The sequence below is a fragment of the Macrotis lagotis genome, chromosome 4, assembly GCF_037893015.1.
Source record: "Macrotis lagotis isolate mMagLag1 chromosome 4, bilby.v1.9.chrom.fasta, whole genome shotgun sequence".
NCBI classification, from domain to species: Eukaryota; Metazoa; Chordata; class Mammalia; order Peramelemorphia; family Peramelidae; genus Macrotis; species Macrotis lagotis.
This window is the reverse complement of record NC_133661.1, coordinates 73,083,645-73,098,425: the sequence shown is the minus strand read 5'-3', so window position 1 is coordinate 73,098,425 and position 14,781 is coordinate 73,083,645. Positions and strand designations below refer to the sequence as shown.

The 14,781-nt window shown below is 38.6% G+C and overlaps 1 protein-coding gene across 3 annotated transcripts; it reads left to right on the top strand.

Moving 5' to 3' along the window:
* The first annotated feature begins 3,058 nt into the window (after window positions 1-3,058).
* Window positions 3,059-11,506, top strand: FAM170B (family with sequence similarity 170 member B). Of its 3 annotated transcripts, XM_074233121.1 has the most exons (6): window positions 3,312-3,386; window positions 3,895-3,918; window positions 5,281-6,013; window positions 7,339-7,440; window positions 8,276-8,405; window positions 11,420-11,506. In XM_074233121.1, exons 3-5 carry the CDS (start codon window positions 5,286-5,288, stop codon window positions 8,370-8,372), a joined length of 927 nt encoding a protein of 308 aa, XP_074089222.1. In that variant the 5' UTR covers window positions 3,312-3,386; window positions 3,895-3,918; window positions 5,281-5,285; the 3' UTR covers window positions 8,373-8,405; window positions 11,420-11,506. The 3 variants fall into 3 exon arrangements, with proteins under 3 accessions (XP_074089220.1, XP_074089221.1, XP_074089222.1); XM_074233119.1 differs by lacking the exon at window positions 3,895-3,918 and having other exon boundaries at window positions 3,059-3,386; XM_074233120.1 differs by lacking the exon at window positions 3,895-3,918 and having other exon boundaries at window positions 3,060-3,386; window positions 5,281-5,974.
* Window positions 11,507-14,781: the final 3,275 nt, after the last annotated feature.

The window sequence follows — 14,781 nt, the reverse complement described above, 5'->3', positions numbered from 1 at the left end:
AGATTTATTCTCCTTTTGTATTTGTCCAATTGAACTTTGTAAGGATTTGTTTTCTTGTTGCAAGGTATTAATTGTCTCTCCCAAATTTTTAAGCTCCTTCCTTATTTCTTCAAGGAAGTCTTTCTGTGCAGAAGACCAGATCTTATTCTCCTCATATGTTCCAGGTCTTTCTGAGTTAGGGCCTTACCCTTCCAAGAATTTTTCTATGGATCTACCTTTCTGCTGACCCTTCTTCATTTTGCTAAGACCTTGAGTTGGGGAGGGGCTGGTTCACAGGGGCTTGGGATCGCTAAAGGTTAGCTGAGTGCAATTTCTCTGGCTGGCCAGTAGGAGGTGCTGGTTGCTTTCTCTGGAGTGCCTGTGACCTTGATTGAGGCCTTTTCCCTTAGCTTGAAGGGAGGAGTTGGAGCTATTGAATTCTTTTGCTTTCAATCAATGGTGGGCTTTACTCTAGCCTGAGGTCATTCCTTGAGATTGTCAGCTGGGCTGATTCTTCTGGTCACACACCTGGGCCTGAGGCAGAAGTAGTCTGAAATTGTTTGTTCCTGGACAAGGTCTGAGCTGTAATGGAGGCATGGACTCTGAGTTCCTCAGACTAGAGGAGCCCAGGGATGGTGTCCACAGCTCTCCTGCACCGGAATTCTCCCCCCAGCCCTGTCCACAAGCTCCCGGGCGACAGCACCAACACCAGTGCATCTGCTCCCTAGTTGACTCAAACCCCTGCCATCTAGCCCCACTGCTGATCCAGCAGGTCCAGCTCTCAGGCCCTCAGACTCCAGGCTCCAATTCAGCTGTTAATCTGGTTGATCCAGGGCTGATCCTCCCTCTTAGCCCAGACTCACCTGCCTGAATTCGTCCAGTACTGCTGGGGGAGACAAATCCTGAGGTAGATGTTCTTTCTCCTGGCTTTTCTTTCTGTGTTTTGTGGGTCAGATTTCTTTTTTAAGAGTTTTGTTTCATATGATAGATGGGGAAAGATCAGGAGACTTTAGAACTGTGCCTGTCTTCTATGCACCATCTTGGCCAGAAGTTGGGAAGTCGAAACTGTCTCGTCTTTCATTTTCAAAGAAGACCATGACATCAGGCTCTTATCCACTCTCTAGGCTAGATTCTGATACCAATGTTCAGGTGCAGTTCTGGATGAAAGAGCTTGTTACTGGTCCTCTTCCTTGCTCTCTTTAATAACCCTACCTCTGGAATAGAAAATATGACCTAAAACAAGTCTTGTTTTCAGTCACCTAGTGGCCAATGAAGATCCAGGTTTAGCTTTTTCATCAGCTCTTTTTCCTAACACAAATACCAACTGGAAGTTGACTAAAAAGTCAACGTATTTGGCTGTGACGAAGTCTGATAATCCTCCTCCAGACCGAAGTCCACACAGATAGTCATTTGAGAATCGGTAGACCACTGAGCTTGGACAGGGACTCAGAGTTCCTTTCTGATACTGTTGATTACAATGGGTGTTTGGTAGATAGCTGTTCTGGTGCCTCTTTTCCATCTTCTTGATCCCCTACAACTGAATGCTGGAAATCAAACTTTTCAGAACTCCTAGTTTTCACTCTTTAACTGCTTTGCTTGTTGCTAGCACACACCCCTCTGCAGGTCTTCATGAGTAGTAACTTTCCAAAGAGCCTGCTTTGTTCTCTGGTGAAGTTCTTACATAATATTGGGAATCATGTTGGCTTCAAGTCTCATATAGAATTCAGAACTGGTTGACTTTGAGAGGAAAGTCATATCATACAGTTCTAACTTGTTAATGATACTACCACTACTACTACTACTACTACTACTACTAATAATAATAATAATGATAATAATAATGTTTGTCTATTATTTTTTGAAGTAGACCATGATATCAAGGGAGCTGATGCAATGACAAGCATATGAACTGGATTTAAGTGAAGGGTGTCTATGTTAGTCACTAGCCTTACTTCCTCCTTCAAAGTCATCTGGGTGTACTGGCCAGATATGAATCAGGATGACTGAAGATGGCCATGGATATGAGGCAATCAGTGTTAAGTGACTTGCCCAAGGTCACACAGTAAGAGTTAAGTGTCTGAAGCCAGATTCAAACTCCCTGTTCTTCTGAATCCAAGGCCAGTGATCTATCTACCGTGCCATCTAAATGCCCTTAATGATACCTAATAAAAGGTTTAGGGGATGGGGCGGCTAGGTGGTGTAGTGGATAATGCACCAGCCTTGGAGTCAGGAGTACCTGGGTTCAAATCCGGTCTCAGACACTTAATAATTACCTAGTTGTGTGGCCTTGGGCAAGCCACTTAACCCCGTTTGCCTTGCAAAAAAAACCTAAAAAAAAAAGGTTTGGGGGGATCTAATCAGGATTAGATTTATACAACCTATTTTTGTTACCATCAATCACTGGATAATATCTAGTTATTTAAGCACTAAAATATATTCATTAAATTTGGAATTTGATCTGGTTTAAATCTTAGCTTTCCCTTAAAAACCATGTGATCTTAGGTAAATAACTTAATAATGTAGGTCTTTATTTTTTTCGTGTGTAAAGGGAGATTAATAAATGTAGAGCCTGCTTAAAGGATTTTTGTAAAAAAACTACATGAAGTTTCATAATTGGGGTGTGTTAATCTGGAAAATGGAGAAAAACATTTTCTCCTTCCTTCTTTTCTTTGTTTCTTTTTTATTCTTTCCTCCTGTTATTGACTTATCTATTCAGATCTACCTATTTACATCCATTATTTCCTTATTTGTACATTATATATCTATATATTTATTCATTCTTTCCCTTCATCTACCTTATTTGTTCATTCATTCATTCTTCTGTTATTATTTTTTTATTTTTTTCTCCATCCTTTCATTGATTTGTCTTTCAAGTTATGAGCTACTTTTCTATTCTTGTGGTTCACATGATAAGTCTGAGTGGTCTATGTTTGTCTTCCTCATAAATGGAGGCCAAGTTAGTCAATGTTGATTCTCCTTGCTGCTGAGGTGAATTGCTTCTGTTATCACCATGTCTGAATTTTCACCCGAGGTCCCAGAACCATCCCATGTCATTGACGAGGTCATAGAACTCTCCAGGGGCCTTAGTGACCATTTGAACCCTTACCGCTACTCAGACTGAAGCAAGATCTGAGAGCTGCTGCCTGAGTCCATCCTTGTTAGTCAACATATTGGGAGCAGAGGCAAACCAACCACCAATTACGAGAACACTGGGAAACCACTTAGTGCAGGGAAGAAGGGAATCAGGTGGTTTAAAGGATCTTTCCAAGGGTTGTTTAGTTTAATAATCATGAAACGCCATTATGTTGACACTGGGAATGAGAAGGATCAGCTCTATAGCAAGGCTCCATGCCACCCTGCCGAGGAATTGGAGGATGTGAACTGGGTTCCTTTTTGGGAGCAGGCAGGTAAGAGGAAACAGAGCTTAGGCCAAAACAATGACAGCTTTCCTACAACTGTCAGGGACAGAAAGAAAGACATTGAATCCTACCCATGTTAAAGGATTCCATGGCAATGAAAATGATTGTCCTTTTAAAAGAGCAGCTCTTATGATATTGTCTGAGTGGGTCCATTGAGGCATTTTTTTCTCCATCCATAAATAAGAATTGGCTCATTAGCTGAAATTTCTCTCAGTTGTGATCCATGCTAGACTCTCTAGTCAAGGTTTGGGAGGGGGTACTGAAACTCATGTGAGGCTTTGGATGACACAACAGCAACAGCAACAATAAGGTCCAGCCCACCAACGTCAATAATGACAATTGATAAACAATCCATTGTATTTATAAACATTTATAAACAATCTAATTTACTCATTTTAGTACTGTTAGAGTTTGCAAAGAGCTTTACATACATTTTATCATTTGATCTTCACATAACCCTGTGAGGTAGGTGCAATGATTTTCCTCTTTTTTTCAGATGTTGAAACAGAGATCTAAAAAGGTAAAGTGAATTTTCCAAAATTACCCAATAAGCAAATGGAAGATGGAGGATTTAAACCTAGATATTCCTTGTCTCTAAATCTAGTGAGGTAATCCATTGATGACACACTGGAATCAGCACTTGTCTTCCCATTAAATCTAGTATTGGAACCTGAAAAGCCTGAATTCTTACCTCTTTTTTCCTCCTCACTTCTAATAATTACAATAAATGTACATACATACAAATACAGAAACAGAGAATGACAGTGAGAGAGAAAGAGAGAGGTGGGGAGGAGGGAGACAGACAGAGACAGAGATAGAAAGGAGAGAAAAGAGAAACAGAACAGAGGAGAAAGAAAAAGACAGGGAGAAAGAGAAAACTAATTTTTTTTAAGCTTTGAATGTTGTCCCCTCACAACAACCCTGTGAAGTAAGCACAATTATTATCCTCATTTTACAGATGAAGAAACTGAGTCCTGGAGAGGCCAAGTGACTTTCCTTGAGTTATACAAGTAGTTAAATATTTGAGAAAGGATTTGGTCTGATTCTAGGTCCAGTCCTTCTATGAATTATTCTACTTAGCTGTCCATAAGAACAACAAAGCAATAACAAGAGTTCACATTTATTTATCACTTTAAGGGTTACAAAAAGTCTTATAAGAGCTCATTTAATCCTCATGACAGTCTGGGGAGGCAGATGGCATTATCCCCATTTTACAGTTGAGATAATTGACTTGCTTGGGAGTCACCTGCCTCTAAACTGTTTGGGTCTTCATTTGAATTCAAGGTCTTCTAATAGCAGGCCTAGGGTTCTGTGCTCTATGGCAACACCTAGAGGCTTCACTCTTACCTCTAGGATCAGATATAAAGTTATCTAAAACTCTATAAAACCCGACTCCTTTCTATTTCAACAGTTGTATTTTTATGCGTAACTCCTGTGAATTAACATTATGACCCAATCACTGTTTCTCATGTTCAGTCCTCCATTTCCTACCTTCTTATCTTTGCATGGACTATTAGCCATGCTTTGTGAACTCTCTCATCTAACCTTCCACTCTTAGAATCACTGGATTCCTTTAAAATACTGCTAAAGCATCACATCCTTCAGGAGGTCCTGTCCTATACCATCTAGTGCTGTTTCCCAATAAATCTCCTTTCTTCTATTCTGTATTCATCTTGGATGCAATGACTCACATATATGGTATCTCCCTGTTAGAATGGGAGCTCTTTTAGAGCAGGCCATCATTTGGGGGTTTTTTGTTGTTTTCCTTCTTCTTTATATTCTTAGAGTTCAGCACAGGTCTGTCATTTAGACTACTAAGAATAAATGTGAATTGATTGACTATACAGAAGCAAACTGATGACAGTTTGATTTCGTTCTCTAGGAGATATGAAGGAAGAAGAATCTGCACCTATCCCTGGACCTTCAATAAACAGAGCTCAAGATGCTGACTTAGAGTCCAAGGCTCATAATCAGCAGGCAAGAAGTACAACTCCCTCAGCTTATCAGTCTTGTTCACAGTATTATTCTTGCTTGTCTTCAATAACCAACCCAGAAGAGAAAAAGTCTCAACAAAACATGTATGCTTTTTACACTCGAGTGCAAACAGTCCAGGGTGTGGCTGTCGCCTGGGAAACAGAATCTGGGTTTGAGCCAATTAGTATTAGACCTCGAGTGAGGGAGGCTGAATTCACCCAGAAGCAGAGGAGGGATAGCTCTCCCCTTGAAAGCATTTCTACTAGCGACCTGGTCAGTGAGACTGACTCTTGGGAGGGAGATGCCTTTCAGGACTGTGAAGAGCCTGAGACAACTGTACCATCAACCATTGTACAAGAGTTGAGAGAAACACCTGACTGGCTGATCACCACCAATTACGGCCTCCGCTGCTTGGCCTGTTGCAGGATCTTTCCCAACTTGGAAGGCCTCTTACACCATGCCCAACATGGGATCAAGGAGGGCTTCAGCTGCCATATTTTCTATCGGGAAATGCTTCAGAGAAGACAATCTCAGGGTCAACTGCTGAATCAACCACCAGAGGACCAAGATCAGGGCCAATCCCATAGTAGTGAGCCCATCAGGTGCCAAATAATGCTGTTTTGGTCTCAAAGAGACAAGCAGTAAGCCTTAGGTCACATGTCCAGGGAGTTGTGACTTTTGTCATCATAACACCCCCGGGAGTCACCCAGTTTTCTAATGACTTTTGGTTTATCACAATCATCTCCTGAACTGGCAGCATAGGGATAAATGAAAGTGAAGAGAAAAGTGGAAAGACAGAAGACAATAAAAGGGGATGGGGATGGGGAGATGAAAAAAAAGGGACAAAGGGGTCGGAAGGAAGAAAACTGCCTAAAGATCTTGGGAGTCTTAATATCTCAGAGCAACTAGATACATAGTGCAGGGAAATCAGGTTCAAAATGGCAGCTAGCTGAGAGATAGTTTGAATTTCAGTGTGAGGGAGCAAAAGACTTATTTAGGTATTTAGAATTATACAAAGCTAATCTTTTTTCTTTCCCCCCTCCCCTCTCTTTACCTTCTCTTCCTGGCTTCTTCCCTTCCTTTCCTTCCTCCCTTTCTTCTTCTTTCCTTCCTCACTTCCTCCTTCCTTCCCTCCCTCTCTTCCTTTTTTCTTCCTTCCTCCTTCCTTTCCTTATCTTCTCTTTCTCTTCCTTTTCTTCCTTTCCTTCCTCTTCCCTCTCTCCTCCCTTTCTTCCTCCTTTCCTCTTTTCTTCTTTCCTTCCTCCCTTCTTCTCCTTTCTTTCCTTGCTTCCTCACTTTCTCTCTCCTTCTCTCCCTTCTTTTCTCTCTCCCTGTCTTCCTCCTTCCTCTCTTCCTTCCTCCCTCCCTCCTTTCCTACTCTTCTTCTTCTCCCTTTCCTCCCTCCTTTCTTTCTTCCCTCCCTCCTTCCCTCATTCCCTATCTACCTTCCTTCCTTCCTTCCTTCCTTCCTTCCTTCCTTCCTTCCTTCCATCTTTCCTTCCTCTATGCCTAATATTATGGAGGGTTTCAGAAACATGAAGGCTAAAATAAAACCAGTACAGACAATTACAAAGTTTACATTATCTAGTGGTGAGTGAAGAGAAAAGTAGAAAGACAGAAGACAATAATAGGGGATGGGGAGATGAAAAGAGGGACAAACTGGTGAATAAATTTAAAAACAAAGTACACAATCATACACCTAAGTAGCATACATACATAGATACATATAAAGAATACGCTTATGTAGATGAATATATAATGTGTGTGGAAGGGTAACTTGGGGAAGAAAAACAACAATTTAGGGAGAATCAATGCAAACTTTTTGTAGAAGGTGACATGAATTTGAATGTCAAAGGGTGTTGTGAGAATGTGTCTGAAGAGTGACAGGGGAAAAGGGGGAAAGAAAAAACAAGCCCACAATCCTCCCCAGCATTATCCTAAAGTTCAGAAACTTGCTCTCTTTCAGAAAGATTGCTAAATTGGTAGAGGAAAGGACAAGGGGAAGGAAGAAGGAAGAGCAGAAGGAGAGAAAAAAGAAACCATGCCAGGATAACAGACAAACAAACTAGTGAGTCTAATAGAAAAGATTAATTGCAGCTTTCAGTGCTTTGATATTGTTCTGGGGAAACAAAACAATGTCTCTGCCCACTCCCAGGGTTTAGCCCTTGAACTGATATTGTAAGTTAAAAAACTTTACATGGGAAGGACCTTTTCTTTCCTTAAATCATCATTAATGAGAGATCAGACAGAAATAGTTTGAATGCATAGAAATAAGGAAAGAAAACCTCTATGTTGATCACTAATGAGCAAAACATCAATATCTGTAAGAGGCAGTAAGACATTTTTGAGGCAATAATGTTTTCTGCCTGATTGCCAGTTTCTTCTCCCCTTCATTTGATATTTCATGTACCTTGAATTAGGATCTCTGCAATGGTCAAAAACTGGATCAGATCCAATTAGTCTAGAACAACCTTTTGGGGACTGAAATGATTTTGCTTTGGCAAAAGATCTAGCTGACCATATATTTTCTCCTTCCTTTGCTCTTTCCATCATGCTGCCCAAAGAAAGCCTTAAGAAAAATAAATCTTACCAGAATTTGAATGGTAAGAGATGGTGATGAAATGATATATTTCCTTTTTTAATGAGCAGGTGTCAACATGGACAGGAAGTCCTATTTGTGGCTTTCTATATTGCTATGTGTGATTTGTAAACTGCATTTGAAATTTAAAATGCCATATGTCTTTCTCATTAGTGTCTGTCCATCTTGTTTCAGGGCTCAAGTCAAAATGAGGGGTGCCCACAAAGAATATGCTTATGTAATGGCAGAAATGTTTACAGGATATGTCTGATTCCCAGTTTTGAAATATTAAAGTTATTTCACATATGTCACTGTTGTCTTGTAGCTTATCAGCAACAGCAACAAATGAGAAACCTCTTAGGAAGAAGCCATATGTCATCTTCAAGAAAATGGATCAGCACAGAGATCAAGAAGAGAGCTAAGGAAAGCAGAATAAAGAGAGAAATCATGAGAAGGTGAGGGGAAAGAGAGAGAGAGAGAGAGAGAGAGAGAGAGAGAGAGAGAGAGAATGAGAAAGATGCAAGAAGAGGGGAAAAGGGTGTATGTAAGAAGTAAAGGAATGTTAACAAGTCAGAGGACAGTTTTGCAAAACTTTGGATCTATAAGGAGTCAAAGTGGAACATGAGTGCTAATTGAGTGAAATGATAGGAAATTTTTTTGTATGTGAAAATACCGCTAAAGAAGGTATAGTGTGATGATCTTTTAATTAAGAATGAACAGTTTCCAAGTTGCAATTTCTAAACTTTTCAGTCATTAACCAATCAATCAACAAGCATTTATCAAGTATCTACTATGCACTAGACATTGTCTTAGGTGGTGAAGATACAAGACAAAAAGTGAATCAGTTTCCATTTTTGAGATGCTTACATACAATAGAGAAAATGCACACATACAAATACACATGTACACATTTAAAATATAAATACAAAACAAATACAAGATGATGAAATACAATGTAGTTATGGAAGGAAGGGGAAGTTGGGAAAACTTAGTGAAGAAGATAATATTTCAGTTGAATTTTGAAGGAAATGAGAAATTCTACCAGTTGCGATGAGGAAGAAATATATCCCAAAGATGCAGGATGGTTAGCACAAAGCAATGGTAATGGGAGACAGAAGTGTTAGGTCTGAAGAACTGAGAGAGGGTCAATTTAAACTGAAAAAAGGTGGCAATATATAAAGAGGATGTGAAAAAGTAGAGGGTGGTCATCAAGAGCGTTAAAATCAGAACAGAGAAATTTATATCTTAACCCAGAAGCAATTAAAAATCAAAGGAGTTTATTGAGAAGAAGAATGGTCATATAAATTACTATGAGGAAAGATAGAAGTACAAAGTAAGAAAGGAAAGGTTCTGCTAGGACTGACTGAACAAAAAAGAAATTTCAGGATGCTTCCCATTTCCCACTTTCTACTGAGTTTCATTGGAGGGGAAATTAAATAAAGTTCATTTGGGTCTTCATAGCACATGATTTCAAGGACTTTATAAAGAGTCTCGGTGATTGCAGATTTTCATAGACAAACACTACAAGAGAATGCTGGCATGTTTGTTTTTTTTGTAATGGTTTTTAATAGCAACTGAGGTCTCCAGATAGAGAGAAAGGAACTGATGTGGACTAAATGGAGACCTGGAATTTTATATGTGGATAGATTTAGTCGACGGGAATGGTTAAGACAATGCATTATTCTAACAGGTGCTTCAACACTCAATAGAGAAAGACAGATTAGGTCATCATGTCTTTGAAATAACACCTACCCTATATAGGGTATTAAACCCCTACCTTCTCTATGCTAGGCGATGGGGATGCAAAGACAAAATTGGAATAGTACCTGCCCTGAGGGCGCTTCCCTTCCATCAAGGGAGACAACATGTACATAAATAGGCATATACAAAACACTTTCAGAATAAATCCAAGGTCGGTTGGGAAGATATTAGCAGCTAGTGAGGGGAGTAGGTGAGGATCCAAAAATAGCATACAGAAAATTCTACTTAAGTAGGAATTTGTAGGAAATGAAGGATTCTCAAAGAAGTAAGGTCAGCATTCCTGGCAGAGGGAGATAGCCATTGAAAAGGCAGAGAGAATGGGAGACAGTTTGTTGTGTGTGACTAATGGCAAGGAGGTCAGTTTGATTTAACCTTAGAGTATAGGAAGAGGACTAATCAACAAACTTTGAGCTTGTTCTCATTAACTGTCCTCATTCTCCATAAGTTTATTGTAGCTTAACCATTATAATTACCCAGCATTCAATTGTTACTTCATATATCTTCCTGTATTTCTCAGAGCCCCTTATAATGGTTATATTAGTGTAATAATTTTATATATTACTTTATCAGAATTTGGTAGAGTCATCACTCATTTGGCATCCATTTTCTTTCCAGATTTTTGCTACCACATATGCAGAAAATGATGTTATGAACAAAATTGTTCATACATATGGGGCTTTCCTATTTTTGACTTTCTTAAGGTGTATATGCCTGCTATATAGGGATCTCAGGATTAAAGGATATAGACATTTTAAGTAATATTTTGTCATAATTCCAATGATTGCTCTCCAGAATGTTTGATGTTTATCTATAAAGCATGGAGATAGGAGGTAGATTGTTCTTTGTGAATTACAGTCAATGTGGCCTAACCATACAGTGCAAGAAGGAAACTAAACTACCATTTATCTATTAACTACCTGCTATGTACCACACATACTGTGATTACAAAGATGAAAAAAATAATTCCTGCCTTCAGGAAGCTTACTATATATAAAAAAAAGCATTTTAGTGTCTCTGTCTTTCCCAAGCGCTTCCAACTCTGACTATTTTTGTTTTTCATCATCTTTGCTAATTTACTGGATGTGAGGTAGAAGAAAGATTAGAACACTAGTTAAAGAATGAGGAAGATCTTATCTCAAATATGGACACTGAATAAATCTCTTAATCTCTATGTTTCAGCTTCTTCCTTTGTAAAATGATGGAATTATATTGTTTCAATGTCTTTTATAGCTTTTAATATCTGATTCCATAATCATCAAAATTGTTTTAATGTACATTTTAAAATTATTAGTGATTTGGAGCATTTTTTTTTAGGATTTTGCAAAGCAAATGGGGTTAAGTAGCTTGCCCAAGGCCACACAGCTAGGTAATTATTAAGTGTCGAGACCGGATTTGAACCCAGGTACTCCTGACTCCAAGGCTGGTACTCTATCCACTGCGCTACCTAGCTGCCCCTGGAGCATTTTTTAGATGACTATAGTTATCAATTTTTTTGATAACTGCTTGTTCACATCCTTTGGTGACTTATCTATTGAGGAAAGGTTCTTGGTCTAACATATAACTTTCTCCTCCTTCTCCTCCTCCTCCTCCTTCTTCTTCCTACTCTCCCTCCTCCTCCCTCCTCCTCCTTTTCTTCTTCTTTTTGCCAAAGGGCAATATCCCTGTGTATGAATGAATTATAATTATCAATCTTTCTGATTATCACCAGATCAAGGAGGACAGTGAAGAGAATTGAGGAACACAAAATCGATGACCCCAGCAGTGTCTCTAGACCAGAAATGTCCTTCACTTGCAGCAGAAGTGGAACGGAGGGACAGGAAATCTAGGCTATGCCACTGTCCAAAGGGAACTTTCTGGTTAAAAAGAGTAATGGAGCCGGTCAAAATCCATGAGGTCTGTTCCAGATTATAGGACCACATACAGAAGAAAGTACTGGCCTGAATCAGATGTTGAGAACATAAATGGCTGGTTTAAATTCATGACTCATTCTCTCCATCTCTCATACCCTAACCCAGAGCCCAATGGTAGAGACATCCTTCTGAACCTCCAATCCCATACCAAGCCCTACAGGCTCTGAGCCTGTTTCTGCATCCAGACTTACATCTATTTATTATGCCTGACTCTGGATGATAAGCTGTCTTCTTGGTGCCTAAAGGATCTTGTCCATAAACATTTATATGAAATTGCATAAATAAATGTCTAGATATAAATATTTAACTATACAAAAAGGTATATAAAATACTCATCCTGGGACACATGAGGACATTAAACTCATTTATACCTAAATTGCAGACAATATGTTCCTCCTGTCTTTGGGACCAGGATGGTTGTTGACTTCTGTACAGCAGTGGCTTCTTGACATTATCTTACTAGTTTCCAGAGTGGCTACCTTCGGGACCACTGAAAAGGGAAAATAAACCCATCACAACTTTTATCATACAGTGTCAGAGACAAACATCTTAGCCAACTGCTCAACCAACACATATTTATTGAGCATCTATTAGAACATCAGTTTCCAGGTTTTTACTCCTTGTAATCTGGTACTTAATCTTGACTACTAGAGGGAAGATGAAGCATGTTTTTCTCTTTAATGTAGAAATGTGGGGAACTGTGGGTCAGTAATGTGTACAATGTCAGATATGGTCACTGAATTGGTTGGTTTTACTTCATTTTTGTTGTTGTTTTTGCAAGGCAATGGGGCTAAGTGACTAGCCCAAGGTCACACAGCTAGGTAATAAGTGTCTGAGGCCGGATTTACAGTCAGGTGCTCTGGACTCCAAGGCTGGTGCTCTATCCACTGTACCACCTAGCCAATCCTACTTAATTTTTTGATTTATAAAAGGGAGGAGTCTAGGAGGCAAGATATCAAGGAATGATTGTGGTATAAAAATGAAAAAGCACACTATACATTGGTTTCCTTCTGTGAGAATAAAATGAGATTAAATCGGAATAGTTATCAGGATCATATAGAATGATTCTATATTACTTCCCTACCCCCACGAGGGGAATTTGTCCTTTCAGTTATTGAGTTGAGAATAATTCACGTTTCTCATTATTCTTTCCTCATTTCCCCCCCAAGTTGTTTTCCCAGAATTAGAATTCCCCAAATTTCATATTTGAGATGACCAGAGATTATCTAGTCTAGGGATTTTAACTTGATATTCATAGTCTTCAGGAAGTCCATGACCTTAGATAGAAAGCAAAACATACTTTTATTTTTCCTAAATTCTTTCTGAAATTTAGCCTTTTCTTTAATTATGAAATCAAGCATTAAAGCACAGTAGCATTAACAAAACTTAGGACTTTGTCACCTTTCGAAATAAAATATATTTTCAATGTAATTTACCATTGAAAATCATTTGGATGACAAACATGACATTCCTGTTTACTAATCTTATTCAAACATGCTTTCTTTGCCCTTCTTATTCATCATAAACAAAAGTTTCATGTCATTTAAAAATAAATTTAAATTTAACTTGTCTTTTTAAAATGTATTACTTTGCTCATATTTTAATATAAAAACACATCAATTGTTACACCACAAAATTTGTTTTTTTCAGTATTTTGGCAGTTGTATTTCATTATAATTGATTTCCTGCATATTTTTGGATTCATTTAAGAGCATTATTCTGAGAATGGGTCCCTAGACTTCATCAAACTCTTGTTGAAGGAGTACATCACAAACAAAAGCATAGGAACCTTTCATCTAGTCCAACCTGTGCTTGACCAATACTTCTTTCTGGAATATCATCCTCCAGCCTTCAATTAACAATCTTCAGTGAAGGGACCCACCCCTCTTACCTCCTGGCTCATTAAGAGTCATTGGACAACTCTAAATGTTAACTGTTCTTTACTTCAGCTAAATTTTTTCTTTCTGCAACTTCCATCTATTGTTTTTAACAGAACCAGTTAAGAGAGAAGCACAGTAGATGATGGGAGACTTGATTTTGTACATTACACCATAGACAAGATTCCAAGTCATGTAAGTCATTTAATCTATCTTTCTCAGGTTCCTCATTGGTAAAATGGAGTTAGAAGCCCTGACCTCCTAGGGCTGTTGTGAGGATTTACAAACCTTAATGAGCTGTATAAATGTGAACAATTTTTATTCTACTGACTTTCAAAGATGTGACAGTTATCACATTTTCCCTGGTTTTTTTTTTCAAAATTAAGTAGCCTTGATTCCATCTATTAAGACCATATAGCCTGGTTGTCCATCCTCTCACCAACCTGGTCAATATCTTTCCTGAATTGTGGTGTCCAGAACACTATTACAAATGTGGTCTGTTTAGGGCAGAGTACAATTACAGTACTTTCCATTTCTTCAATTTTTTGTGTCAATGGTCCTTTTTAAAAATGAAGGGTAACCAATCATTTAAACTTAGTCCAGCCTTACTTCAAAATAAACTTGTTTAGTTCCTTTGTCATATTGTTAATTCAATTTTCATTTTTGTTCCCTATGGTTTATAAAAACCTTAGATCTTTTTCCTTCAGGAACTGTTGCCTACTCTTGCCCCTTACTAATCAACTTGTGAATCTGAGTTTCTGAAGCCATTGTTCTAGTCTATTGTTTTTAATCCAGATTCTGTTATCTAAAGAGTTAACTTTATCTTTCCACCTTAGTTTTATGCTAGGAGGAAATCTTTGTTTGTTTGTTTTTTTAGGTCTTTTTTGCTAGGCAAATGGAGTTAAGTGCCTTGCCCAAGGCCACACAGCTAGGTAATTATTAAGTGTCTGAGGCCGGATTTGAATCCAGGTACTCTTGACTCCAAGGCCAGTGCTTTATCCACTACACCATCTAGCTGCCCCAGGAGGAAATCTTAAAAACATGCCTAAAAGTACTGACCTAAAAGTAATCAATAAATATTTATTAAATACCTTTTGCATACCAGATACTTTGCTAGACTCTGGAGATACAAAGTCAAAAATATATCTTGTCCTCAAGGCACTAATATTCCACTCTGGAAACAGGATGCAAAATATATACAAAGTAGATGTTGGCTTTTAAGGTCTTGAAGGAACTAGGAGTTCCAAGTGGTGGAAGTGAAGGAAGAGTTCATTTCAGGAAGG

Excerpts from the sequence above, each read along its gene's own strand:
- FAM170B (XM_074233119.1), top strand. The coding sequence starts at position 3,269 with ATGAAACGCCATTATGTTGACACTGGGAATGAGAAGGATCAGCTCTAT. Across the intron at positions 3,387-5,280 it reads TCCTTTTTGGGAGCAGGCAG|GAGATATGAAGGAAGAAGAA; the intron begins GTAAGAGGAAAC and ends TTCGTTCTCTAG. Across the intron at positions 7,441-8,275 it reads GATAACAGACAAACAAACTA|CTTATCAGCAACAGCAACAA; the intron begins GTGAGTCTAATA and ends GTTGTCTTGTAG.